Here is a 13617-nt window from a genome sequence, read left to right on the forward strand (position 1 = left end):
TGTTGGGTGTTATTTATCAGCTCCATCGTACAGATAACAAAACTGAGGTGCAGAGAGGTTATCTAATTTGCCCAAGGTTGTGTAGCTAGAAGACAGCATAATTGGGACTCTCACTACTCTTTTGGCACTCTGCTTTATCTAGTTTATAGAACATCAGTGTTGGAAAATACCCAGAGAGATCTCTGTGTACAAGCATCCCGTAAGCAGGGTCCACATCTTATTTTGTGTTGTATTCTGGGTGCCAAACAGAGCTTTGTATGTAGTCAGTGCAGTACAGTGTTACTGTTTAGTGAATGGACAGAATCCAAGCTAATCTTTAAGGGGACTCTCAGATGGCTACAGGACCCACCAGCTGCTCCCTTTTTTGAATCCAGCAGCATAACTAATTTTTTTTTTTTGCCTCTTCATATACTTTTATTATTCTTTTTTTTTTAATTTATTGGGGTGACAATTGTTAGTAAAATTACATAGACTTCAGGTGTACAATTCTGTATTACATCATCTTTAAATCCCACCACCCAGAGTCAGGCATAACTAATTTGACAGTACACTATGTGTTGCCCTGTGACACCATTATTATTGCTTAAGTCTCAGGTTGCTATCAGCTTGCCCTCTCTATGTGGCAGCTTGTAAAATCCTGTGCCCCTCAGGGCCTGATCTGTCCCTGATGACCGATTTGGGTAAAGACACAGCATGAGTCCCTGCCTTCCTCCAGAACCAACACTTAATTGAGGTTGCAGTTGAGGAGTAGCCATACTAATATAGAGTTCTGGCTGCCCTGTCTCGCTTGAGAACGCCCCTTTTGCCTTCCTTTCTTCTCTGTCTCAGGACATACAGGAAAGAGACCTTTGCTCCTCAACTCCCGCCTTCTAGAGCCCCTCTGTCTGGGTTTGGCTCTCCAGGATTCGGGCTGCCATCACACCCTGTCCCTTTGCATCATTCCCAGGGACCAGGTCCGTTTACCTGTCATCCTTGTTTTCGGCAGAGTCTTCAGATGACTCCTATGTGTCTGCCGGAGAAGAGCCCTTGGAGGCCCCCGTGTTTGAGATCCCCCTGCAGAATGCAGTGGTGGCCCCAGGGGCAGATGTGCTACTCAAGTGTATTATCACCGCCAACCCCCTGCCGCAAGGTGAGCTCTGGGGTTGGGGCCCAGCTCAGGTTGAGACTCGGAGGGGGAGTTCTTCAAATCCTTGGAGGGAGGGATGGAGGAAGAGGAGCGATCATCTGCTCCATGGCCAGAGGTCCCTGCGTCCAGTGGCCTTCTAGAAGCTGGACAGGGGCCAGTGGTCCCAGAGAGCAGCAGGAATGGGTGGAATGGCCTGACGTGTGTGTGTGTGTGTGTGTGTGTGTGTGTGTGTTAGAGCTTCCCCAGAATTCCCTGAGCGGGGGGAGGGCAGGCCTGGGCTTCTGTGAGTGAGGGGAGTCCTCCAAATTCCCTAGGCTGGGGAGAGGATTTTGGTTGTGTATGGGATGCGTGGGGTAGGAGGAGTTTGGTCCCAGTGGGCCCTTGTGGGCCATGGCAGTTCAGTCACCCTGATGCTTCCCCGCAGTGTCCTGGCAGAAGGATGGGTCTGTGCTGTGCAGTGATGGCCACCTTCTCATCCGGGCTGAGGGCGAGCGGCACACCCTGCTGCTCCGCGAGGCCCAGGCCGCTGATGCTGGGAACTATACAGCCACTGCCACCAACGAGCTGGGCCAGGCCAGCTGCGCTGCCACGCTGGCCGTGAGACCTGGTAGGAACGTTTGGGCCCTGGGGCTGGGTGGGCTGAACAGTGACTGTTCCCTGTGGGCCTCGGCTCCTTTACCATTCCCAGCCTAGAGCTTGGCTCTCAACCAGTGTGCACAGTGTGTTCTCTTGTGTTGGCTGCTCTGGTAGAAGCATTTTAAATGGCCTTGTCCTTAGGTCAGAGGCCAAATTCCCAAGGCACACACCAAGCTGGTCAATTCATAAAGTCACTGCAATTTGTCTTCAGACATTGTCTAAATGCCAGCCTTTCATGGCATTTCCCTGAACAGGGTCCTGTGGGGAAAGCAAATTATCCTTGAGTCTCCGAGAAAAAGACTCTTCCAGCTCAACGGGCTTAAAAGCCATCAGGAACTTTCTGAGGTCATTTCCTCTCTAGAACAGCACCTCCCCACCCCAGTAAAAAGAGATGCTTTTAAGTGCGTCCCTTGCTCTTTCTGTTGAACCCAAAGCCCTAAAGAGGGTACAGCTGAGAGCACCCCTTGGGAGGTGGTAGTGGCTGAAGCTGCCTTGTTTTCTATTTTTATGAAAGTCCTCACTTGGTGTCGGACTATTTCCTTTGGGTTTAAGCCCAGTTGCTTTCAGGCTCAGGGTAGGGCTGGACTGGTGTCCGTGTATGTGGCCAGGTCTACCCATTCAGGTTGCTGAGCCTGACAGTGCGCTGACCCGGGGCAGTGGGGGGTGGGGAGAGATGAAGCTGGGAAAGGGGATTTCAGAAAGAAAAGATGCAAACTCAGCCCTCAAGGATATTACCACTGGGTGATCAACCTCGATTAGAGGACCTCGGTCGGAAGACAGTGCAGGGCAGATGAACCATGTACCTAGCACAGTCACACAGCCGGCCAGTGTGGTGGGATGCTGGCTTGAGAGACGTCAGGGTCCTGAAAGGGGCGGGGATTTAGACAGTCAGCAGGAGGGGTTGGCATGTCAGGAGGGGGAACAGCACACCCTGTTCTGTCCCTTTCTTTCACTCAGCCCTGGAGGAGACAAGATTTCAGAGCCTGTCTTGCTGTGTTCCCAGAGCCTCAACACCTTCATAATTAGGGAGTTCTTGGTGGTATCTGACCTGAGTGCCAGTCCTGCAGGAGGTCCTTTGGGTAACACCTATCTGGCATTATGGAAGGGCAGGTCTTCATCTTCCTTAGCTTACAGACCCCTCCCAGGAGCCCAGGTTTTAGGCTCTTTCCTTCTCACCCCTCCCACCTCACTGAAACATACTCCTCCCTCCATAATGTGCTTCTGTCCTTCCATTACCTCTGGGATCTGGCTTTTGACTCAACTCCCAGCTCCTCTTAAGGGGCCCAGGCCTGGCTCCAGGACTCTGGTCAATACCTGGATTGGACTGAGATTTGGCGAAGGGTAGGGGTGGAGTGGGAAGGTGCCCCAATGCTGGCTCAGGGCCATTTGGTAGCCTTTTAAGGTTGGGAAGGAGGCTTGGGGCAAGGCAGCTGTCAGCACTTGACTGGGATTTCTGTCTTTGCCCAGAACCTCCTCCCTGCATTATAGTTTCCTCATTTGTAAACCAGAGATAATTGTGCGATTCTCATGAAAGAAAGCAAATGTGTGAACGAGCTTTATGACCTATAAAGCTACAGACAAATGTTAGTTGCTAGTGTTACTAAGGGGTGCTGTTGTGCATAGGACTTCAGGTTTCCGTGAGGCTCTGAAGCTTTGGGAAGCTGCCTTTTCCTTTTCTGCCCTTTCTTTAGACTGTGCGTTGGGGCCTCCTCCCCACCCTTGCCAAGCCCACAGCTGCTGGGTCCTCAGCCTCTCACAGCATCTCTGTGCCTCTTCCATCCTGGGGACCCATAAAGGCTGCATCGCATCAGTCAGTTACACCAGGATTTGCAGCCGGAGAACAGCGCCCGAAAGTCAGGCTGGCTCCAGGCCCCAGGCTTGAGGGGCAGGCACGTGGGTCCAGATTCAGCTCTCCTGGAGGAAGCAGACTTTCTTACCCTACAAGGCACTGTTTGGTCCAGAGAAGCTGGACAGGGGCCAGTGGTCCCGGAGAGCAGCAGGAGTGGGCCGAACCAGTGGGTGGTATAGACATTTGGCAAGGTCCAGGGTCCCAAGCCTTTGTTTATAAGGAGTGAGGGACTGGGGCTAGGGAAGGGTGTCCGGCACTGTGGCTGTAGGTGGGGTAGGAGTGTGTAGTGTCTTGTGGGAAGAGGCCTTGTGGAACCACCTCCTTTTCTTGCTCCTCACCCCCCACCTTTGGTAACCAGGGTTGGCTGCCCGGTGCCCTCTTAGGGTGTCCACTCCAACAGGGCTTGCTTTTGAGGGCCTGTGGATCTTAATTCCTGGTTCAGAACCACAGAAACAGGGAATCGGCAACTGGAGAATGTAGTTACTCAGGTCCTGTGGTTTGGGGGGGGCAGGGTCTGTCCTCACTAGCTCTGGCAGCCCTAGGCAACCATGGGTCCCTCCCCCCCGCCCCACCCCACTGAATAACTGCTGACACCACCGTCAAGTTCCCAAAGGGTGTGTGTGTATTGGGGTAGGGAAGGGGGAATGGTGTATGAGAAGTGTGCTTAACCGGAGCTAAGCATTTCGCAGCTGCCTGCATCCATCACACAGGCGTTTATTGAGTACCAACTGGATGCCAAGTGCTATGTCTCTAAACAGTCTCATGTGTTTGGAGAGTGCCATGTACTTTTTTCCAAACCCTTTAACATCACTTCCCTTACTTGAGCTACGTCACTCACACCATATGTAGTTGACCCTTGAACAAAGTTAGGGGCACCTACTGTTCTTGCATATAACTTACTGGGTCCTCCGCATAGGCAGATTGCCAGCCACCAGTTGACCCTTGAACAACATGGGTTTGAACTACGCAGATCAATTAGGGGATAAAAATCCGTGTATTATAAGTGGATCCTCACAGTTCAAACCTGTGCTGTTCAGGGTCAACTGTGTATCCTTTGGAGGGACATGACAGGTGGTGTTATTCCCAGTTTGCAGATGGGAAGAAGAAAACATGACAAGTAAAGTGACACTGAGATAGCACAAGGCTAGCACCTTCACTGAGCATCTGTAATCTGCCTAGGAATGTTATAAGCAATAGGTAATTTAGGGTGTTAGAGATACTCACCTGTGAAGCAAGAAACTTAGTGTGGGTGGCAGATGAAAATAACTTGGCTAGTTAGCGTTTCCTGAGCACTTCGTATGTACCAGGCCCTGTGTTGATTGGGTTCTCACATTTACTCCACCCTGTGGAATAGGTTCTATTATTATGCCCATGTAACAGATGAGAAAACTGAGACTTGGAAAGCTTTAGTAAATTGCTCTAGAGTAGTGCTAATTACTAGAACTTTCTATGATGATAGAAATATTCTACATGTCACGGTCTAATATGGTAACCACTAGTCACATGTGGCTACTGAGCACTTGAACTGTGGCTGGTGTGACTGAAGAGTGAATTTTTCATTTCATTTTGTTTTATGTTTAAACAGTCTCCGTGGCTAGTGGTTCCCCTTTTGGGGTGCTTAGCTCTAGGAGCAGGGGTCATTGGGAGGCTGGATTGTGATTTGAAGCCCTATCTCTGGGTCTCCCAAGTCTACACTCCTAACCACTGCACCATTCTCTCCGTTTTCCTCTACTCAGAAGAGGTTCAGTGTTCAGGTCGAATTGTGCTCATGAGCTCACAGAGTGGGGAGGGCAAGGCTGCCGATGCCTCTGCGAGTGGGTCAGACTGGGGTTTATCTCTCCTTTCTCTCTTGATTCCCCCTCCATCGAGGCTGTGAGCCTGCTGTGTGCACACACTTGGCTCTCCCACAAGGGCTCTGGTGAGGAGGAAGGGGACCACGAGAGGCTCCGTGCACCTGGCCCCCCGTCCTGCCGCCTGCAGTCTGCCCCTCACGCACAGGTCGCACATATTGGAGCCCAAGGTTCGAGCATTTTCCAGCTGAGACCTTGGCCTCTTCACTTTCCCTTAGCTGGCCACCATGTTTTTTTTCTGTACAGCTAGGATCATTATAACTCCTGGGTTGCCTCAGTAAGATTTGTGAAGCTTTGTGAGGCTGAAGATTTAGATAAGGACGTGTTGGCCAGAGGATATGGCTTAGCAAATCTCCTGATCCCACACCATCACCACAGAAAAGAGGGGGCTTTGGCGGTTCCTGAATGTAAAAGGAAAGGAAAGAAATTATAGTACCACTGTCTGCCCCCCTCTTCTCCTGGCCTTGGCCCTGGTACAGCAAGTTCTCCCTTGCGAAGGGAATGGCTGCCTATGGAGGGGATCTTGGAATGCCACATGGCCCCACTCTCCATCCTTGGTAGGGCCATGTGGCATTCCAAGATCCCCTCCATAGGGGTGGGGTTTGGACAACATCTAAAAAAGCAGCATGGTCCCTTGGCCAGACTCTGTCCACCCTCTGCACTTCTGCCTACCAGAAGCAGGTCTGTCCCTCCCAGGGCTGCTACCTCAGAATGGGGGTCATTGCACGCAGCCAATCAGAAGAATGGGGACCTAATTTACGGTGGGCCCCAATGCTTCATCTAATATACAGCAGCCCTGAATAATCATACGTAAGAACTTAACCTTCCATAGCTAGGTCAGGCTGACTGCGTGAAATTCTTTCTGCTTCCTTGTCCGTTTTTAAACCAAAACATTCTCAGCACAATTCTTCTCCTTTTCCAAGGGGAGATACTAATGACCAAGACCCATGGAAATTCCCACCTACAGGCGGGCCTGTGTCCTCCTTTTTCCTCACTTCTGTGGTGGGATTACCACAGCAGACATTTAAAGAAATCGCGTCTGGAGGAACTTACTGAGACAGTCCATGTGGAGAGCAGACTGTGAATGGCGCGGCCACTCGCAAGCCTGTTAACCTCTAGCACGCTACTCCCTTCTCCACACGCCTCAAGGAGCTCCCTTTGCCTTCAGAGTGAAGGCCACAGTCCTGAAGCTGGCCTCCACCATCTGGAACTGAAGATGGTCTGAGGGTGGCTGCAGGCAGCTGAGGCATCGGGAGGGACCTGCTCTAACATCGTCAGGTCCCATTGCTTTCTTCTTTACCTAGTTCCCTAACCAGAGAGTTGAACTACAGTTTTCTGCACGTACTCTCTGCCTCTGAACATTTCCTCGTGTGGTTTTCTCTGCCAGACATGCTTTTTCTTGTTTAAACCAAACTCTTAATTCTAGGACCATCCCTTCCCTCAGTTCCCCCTTCTTCCCTGAGCCAAAAGTAATGTCCTGCTCTCTGCACTCCTGTGGCCCTTCCATGCCCCAGTTGCCATCTGTGTCTCTGGCTTGTCATTCCTAACAGCCAGAAGGCTCCTGAGTGTATGACCATGCTTTGGCTACTCTTAGCCCTTGCAGCCACACCTGGAGGCCCTCCTGGACAGTTGGGGGACTGCAGGGACTAAGTGTGAGGTGGCAGTGGGGGTAGAGACCCTCGTGACTTTCCATGCCCCTGGAACAACCTGGGTGACACACAGAAGCTGGGTGAGACACATCTGCAAAGGCTGATGAGCATCTGCCTAAGAGCGGAGGTTGGGAGACCGAGGAGATCACAGAGCCGTGGTCCTCAAAGTGTGGTCCCCAGACCAGGCGCGTTGCATCACCTTGGGAACATGTTAGAGATGCATATTACTGGCCCCATCCCAGACCTACGGAATCAGAAGCTTGGGGTGGAGCCCAGCAATCTGTGGTTTAAGGAACCCTCTGGGTGATTCTGGGGCACGGTGAACTTTGAGAACCACTGCTGTAGAGTTAGGGACCTGGCGCCAGGTGGGAGGCCAGGTGGTACAGTGGGAAGCATGTGGGCTGTGCAGCCAGATCCCCGAGCTTGAGCCCTGCCCTGAAGTTTGGTGGCTGAGTGAGGTGGGACTTGGTGATACTGCCTCTTTGGGTTATCCTCCTTCCATGAGGACCACAGGGGTCCCTAAACTTTTATGTGCATAAGAATCGCCTGCGTGCTTTTTTAAATGCAGTTTCCTGACTTCTCTTTCAGGAAATCTAATTTTTCAGTTTAGAGTAAGGCCCAGGAGTTTATGGTCTAAACAGGCTCCCAGGTAGTCCTGATGTAGGTGGTTCAAGCACCATTCTGAGAATCCCTGATGTACAGGGCCTTGCATGACGCCTTTCGTGTAAAGTGGCTGTGACAGTATCCACTGTGAGAACGCCTCAGGGAATGTTGGGACATGTATTGAACTGGATGCACTGGTCTGGGGAGGGAGGACGCCCCCACTTGTGGACTCCCCAATGCCAGTGTTTTCATCAAGTGAGTCTGACCTGGGAGCAGTGTTGAAAGGCCAGACATGTGCACACTGTCAGCGTGTTTGGGGTGGTGGGGTGTGTAGGGCAGCACCTACATGGTGCAATTAAGTGCATCTTAGGTTTGGGGGACACCTGTTCCCCACTCCCTTGCTGGTTTGACAGTGTTTCCAACAGTGAGAACTGGGCTTGTGGGTGGAGCAAGGCTGGGATGTAGAGATGCTTACAAAGATGGTTTTGGTGGTGGGGCCAATGAAAAGTGGGATGGTACTGAAGTCTGGTGGAACCCCAGAGGCTCTGGGACCCAGAGACAGAGATCCCTGATCAGCCTCCTTATCCACACAGTTTTGTGGTACATAGGGGTGGGGGCATGGCCTTGTTTCGAAGAGACCTAGTTCTGCCTTCTCTGTAGACTGAGCCTCTTGCCTAGGTGCTCTTACAGGCCCCTCTCTGAGGGGCTTGAGAACGCTGGGTTCCCTGGTCCCTGGATGCCCTCAGGGTGCTGTTCCCCCAGCCACCACCAGGAGTCTCTGAGGCTCCCTGCAAACTTTGCCCATCTGCTTTAATCTCTGCTCTCCCTCCCGGGCTGAGTGGCCTTAGAGCAGTCCAACCTGGAGGTGACCCTGAAGTTCACCAGGTTCCACAGAGGGGAGGGGGCGCCCGCCTCCATGGGTCATGCTTGTGCTCGCAGCATCAGCTAGTGGCCAAGCCCCAAGCAGATGTTCACCAAGTACCATTCTGAATGACTTCCTTCCCCACCCCCACCTCCTAACAGCCAGCCTGAATGGTAGGCCCCCCTCCTCTGCTGGTCCCCACCCCCTTCTTCACTGGCAGTGCTGGGAAACATAGGTCATAGCTTGGGAATGTGGCCCTGGGCAGGGGTGATAGGAGGAGCCAGAAGGACACGTAACCTCTCAGCAGCTCCCCTACTCTCCTGCTCTGCCTCCAAGCCCCTTCCCCAGCCCATATACAGATGGGTGCTAGTTGTGAGGGGTTCCTGGGGGAAGCAGCCTGAATCCTGATTGTTGGCCCTGGTGGGGCTGACTGGGTGAGGGACACTTGCCAACTGGTAGTGCCTGTAGGAAGGGTGTTGGGTGAAGGCCCAGTGTCCCGGGGTGGCTGCTGGGTCAAACCTGCCATGGCAGGATGGAGAGGCAGAGGTGGGATTCTGGACCCCCTCAGACTGAGGGGGACTTCTCTGGGAAGGAGGCCGAAGTTCCTGACAGTTCTCTGATTCTCAGCACCAGAGGAAAGAGGGCGTGGCCTGGCTCTGTAGTATTTGCGCTTGTCGGGGATCTTGGTGGTTTGGTCAGAGCAGGGGGCATAACGGGGGCCATTTGCCATCAGTACCTCTCCTGGTGGACACATGGAAATGAATGGGTCAGGGTAAGTGTCTTAGATGCTTCAGTGCAGGCTACCCACCTCTTCTCTTGGGGACCAAAGCCCCAGCACTCTGAATGGAGGCACCACTGAGGGGGCTCTGTGCTTGTCAGGGTCCAGAAGCTGTAAGGAGAGAAAAGGCAGATCCTGCTGCTTGGGAATGAGCAGGGTGGCTAAATACAGCCGAGCTGTGCTCTGCCCCTCCCTTCTCCTCCCCCTCCACTCCAGGCCCAGGCTGCTTGTGGTCTCAGCCTCCCAGCCAGCTGCCTGCCTGCCACCCAGCCTGTCCCCACCAGGCCAGCCCCCACCTCCTCCTTCCCCTCCTCAGGCTCCTTCCCCTCCCCCAGGTCCCCATGCAGAGCCTCAGCAGGGTCAGCCAGTGAGTGGGGCTGAGAGCAAGCTGGGCTCCTGCTTCCTGGGGAGCCTGGTGGGGTGGGTAGTGGGCAGGTAGCAGGAGGGCCTGGTGCCAGGGCAGAGCTTCAGGACAGGCACAGGCTGGGGTCCGTGTGCAGAGTCTCGAGGTGAGTTGGGGTGCAGCTCTGCGGGGGGCCAGGCCACAGGAGTTTGGGGTGGGGAACTGGGAGGAGGGGCCAGGGGGCTGTGGAAGATTCATGTCTGTATTTGGCAGTCGGCTAGGAGCCAGCTCAGTGAGGCTGGGCCCCTGGCCAGTTGCAGAGGAGGGCGTCAGGGCCCTGGGGACACCCCTCCCCCAAAGCCGTATTGGTGCCCCCTTTTCTTCCCCAGGCTGAGCCACCTTTCTATGTGGATGACTCAAACTCTGCCTTCCCATCCCCTGAGAGTTTTAGGGTCCATGCTCCAGGGCTGGGGCCAACAGGTGCCCCTGGGGTATCTGGGGCAGGAAGCTGAGAAGGGAGAGGGGGAAGGGCAGGCTGGACATTGCCACCTCATTGGCCCTGGCTCTGAGGTCAGGATGGGGCTTGTCTGAGATGTGTGTTCCTCTGCACCAAGTCCAGCTCACCCAAGAAATGGGTGTGTTGGCTGTGCCACTCTGGGGTCCAGAGATGTGAACCACCTGCGTTAGGAGCCTGTGATTTTTGTGCCAGGAATGTGGGTTTCCCACTCCAGTGGGATTCCAAGTCTCCCACAAGGCCCAGCAGCGGTGCCTCTGCTGTCGGAATCCTTGGTCCCAGACTATTCCCTATGGTTTCCCCACACAGGAGGATAAGCAGGGTCAGTGTTGGGAGATTCTATGGCAGAGCAGGATTCAGGGGCTCAGGGACAGGAAACACCCGGCAAGGTTACTCAGCAAGCGTGGGGGAGCCCCCAGAAGTGAAGTTAGGGCAGGGCAGGACTGCAGGAGCTGCCTCAGCTTCGGGGCTCTGCGAGTTTCAGACCTTATCAGGTCTTTGACCCCAGAATGATCCATCTAGTTCTCTCATCCTCTCTGCCCCCCTTCCTCCCCTGGCATCTCACTCTGTGCCACTGTCTCTCTTCTGCCTCTCCTCCAGGTGGGTCCACATCCCCTTTCAGCAGCCCCATCACCTCTGACGAAGAGTACCTGAGCCCCCCAGAGGAGTTCCCAGAGCCCGGGGAGATCTGGCCCCAAACCCCCACCATGAAGCCCAGTCCCAGCCAGAATCGCCGCTCCTCTGACACTGGTTCCAAGGCACCCCCCACCTTTAAGGTCAGACCCCTGAGGCTAGCCCCAGCCCCTGCCCCCTGGCAAACCCTATTCCTTCATGTAGCCCCTTGCTCTTGGGGCCACACCAGGTTTCAGCACAGCCTGGAGCTTTGCCCCATTAACCCTTTTTACCCAGAGCCAGCCTCAGTCAGACTGGGGTGGAAGAGGCCTCTGTCCCAGATTTCCCAGCCTCCAGGAGTCAAAGCTGGGCGCTGACTGTCTCCCCTGACACATTGGGGTCCCCTTTCAGGTCTCACTTATGGACCAGTCAGTAAGAGAAGGCCAAGATGTCACCATGAGCATCCGAGTGCAGGGGGAGCCCAAGCCGGTGGTCTCCTGGTGAGTAGCAGTCACTGACCCCCACCTGCCAGCTCCCTCTGCTCCAGGCTTGGCTCTGTGAGGCCTGGCTCTGGGTGGAAGGGAATGGACCCTTTGTGGACTTCTCCATGATTTACAGGAGGCCACATCCCAGGTATAGTGGTGCCATTCCCCCCTCAACCTGCCCCTGCTCCCGCCTGGGGTTCAGGGCTCATTCAAAGCTTCCCTCTCAGAGGAGGGGTTTGGGTAACCAATGGTCTCGACCTGGAGCCATCTCACTGCTGGAGAAGGCTACCCACCCCCATCCCTGTCTGTTGACAACAGGGTGAGTTTTGAGGCCTGCTTTGTGCTCAGCCCTCTGCTGGGCCCAAATGGAGCCATTTGTTTCTGAGCTTCCAGAGCCCAGAGTTAAATGTGGGCCTCATCTGTGGTGCTATGTCCCAGGTGCCTGGAGCTTTGATTAGTTCACTTAGGTTTTTATTGGTTTGGGTTCTATTTTTCATTTTTAATTGATTGTCTCATCCCCAATGTGATTTCTTAACATTGTAAGTTACTTTATATCCCTTTTGGGAAGTGGGAAAGCTATCTGTTCGTTATAAATAAGTAAAAATAAGACATGAGGAAATTTAAGAGCTATTAAGAGCTGAATAGCATAGCACTACTCTAAGTTCAGTTAGGTTCCTAGAAAGGAGAGAACCAGGTGGTCTGGAAGCTCCTGGCAGAGGTGGGATGGCAGAGTCAGGGGTAAATCCTAACCCTAACCATGGGGTGCCCATGGTCGGTGAGACAGGTCTGGGGAGGGGCCCAATGATATGGGCGTAGCAGAGGCCTGCTTGGCTCTCTACCCCCATTTCCCTGCCTGTGCCGGTGAGGACCCTGGGCCTGGGGACTGAGCTCTTGCCTCTCCGACAGGCTGAGGAACCGCCAGCCCGTGCGCCCAGACCAGCGGCGCTTCGCGGAGGAGGCAGAGGGTGGGCTGTGCCGGTTGCGGATTCTGGCCGCTGAACGGGGTGATGCCGGCTTCTATACTTGCAAAGCGGTTAATGAGTATGGCGCTCGTCAGTGTGAGGCCCGCCTGGAGGTCCGAGGTGAGTACCTCACATTCTCCATGAACCCCGTCCCCCCCAACCTGGTCCTGGCCGCGTTCCTGTCCAATTGCCAACTTTCACACAATATCATTTATGGGATGTCAGAAAGGGCCTTCGTGGTCCCCAAGTTTAGCTGCTTATATTGTAGTTGAGTAAACTGAGACCTAGAGAATGGAAGTGACGTGCCCAAGGCCACACAGCAAATTGCTCAGTGCTCAGCTTACTACACAGTATTGCCTTCCCCCATGGTCAATCACGACTGCCCCTGATGGCCAGCCAGAGACCTTGCTTCCTGCCTCCGGCCATCCTCTCCCCACACTGTTCTAAGCCTTTGTCACTTTGCCCTTCCCAGGCCCCTCCCTCACACCCACTTCCCTCTCTTTCTCTTGCCTTTTGGCCCCCTCCCCATCCCATTGCTGTGCAGAAGCTGTTGTGGTTGTGGAGTGGCGATGGGGAGAGTCTGATAGTTGGACCCGTTCGGAGGGGCCCTTGGGGTGATTTGAGCATCACAGGGACCCCAGGGGTGCCAGAGAGAACAGAGCTGTGAAATGTCAAGCTAGCTGGGTCCCGGAGTCGGGGCATAAAGGCAGGGGGCCTTTCAGGCAGTGCAGAGGGCAGCCCTAGCCAGGCTACCCTTAGGAGCTGGTGCTTTTCCTCTCCTTCCACCTCCCTTTCCCTGTGGGCAGTTCAGAGTTGGAAACTCCTCCTCGGCTCCACACTCAGCCATCATCCCTCCTTTCCTGGCAGAGGCCAACTCTGAGAGCTTCTAAGATTCCCCCAGGCCCTTGCTGGAGCCTGGACCCTAACAGTCACGGTCACCTCCGCTGGGCCCTGCCTGCCTCAGTTACCCGGCCCTGTGCCTCCTGTTCCTGGGGTTGCCACCTCCTCAGTCTCTGAATTCTTCGGTCCGCCCACACCCCCCTGCAGCATAATCCTGGCCTGCTCCTCCTCTAGGGTCTGGCTCTGCCTTGCTTCTCTGTGTTAACCCACGTCTTGGTGCTTCTCTCTCTTTGGGGTTCCTCCCAACATCCCCCAGTTTGGGGTGCTCCTGATGCCTGTGAATGCCTCTTCCCTGGTTGCCCAGGGCCTCTACCTACCCAGGAACCCCAGAGACCTGGCCTCTGGCTGGCTGCCCACCCCCCACCCCAGGGCTGCTCTTGGGGGAGCTGGATGTGGCAGTGCCACCCTGGCAGATTCAGAGGCAGCTGTCCGTGCAGGGGTGTCCTAG

At 54.3% G+C, this 13617-nt stretch overlaps 1 protein-coding gene across 10 annotated transcripts in view; it reads left to right on the forward strand.

Moving 5' to 3' along the window:
• Window positions 1-13617, forward strand: part of SPEG (striated muscle enriched protein kinase) — a 55441-nt gene that overhangs the window by 14936 nt on the left and 26888 nt on the right. For all 10 annotated transcript variants that reach the window (XR_016019769.1, XM_074313783.2, XM_074313793.2 and 7 more), the window contains 5 exons: window positions 986-1129; window positions 1551-1733; window positions 10811-10986; window positions 11234-11322; window positions 12214-12389. Coding sequence is in view for 9 of the 10 variants with exons in the window: in XM_074313783.2 (XP_074169884.2) it covers window positions 986-1129; window positions 1551-1733; window positions 10811-10986; window positions 11234-11322; window positions 12214-12389 (768 nt within the window). In the remaining variant the exon portion in view is untranslated. The remainder of the gene's footprint in view (window positions 1-985; window positions 1130-1550; window positions 1734-10810; window positions 10987-11233; window positions 11323-12213; window positions 12390-13617) is intronic.

The sequence above is a fragment of the Rhinolophus sinicus genome, chromosome 17 (genome assembly GCF_057876585.1).
Source record: "Rhinolophus sinicus isolate RSI-liver-muscle chromosome 17, RSI-T2T, whole genome shotgun sequence".
Taxonomy (NCBI): Eukaryota; Metazoa; Chordata; class Mammalia; order Chiroptera; family Rhinolophidae; genus Rhinolophus; species Rhinolophus sinicus.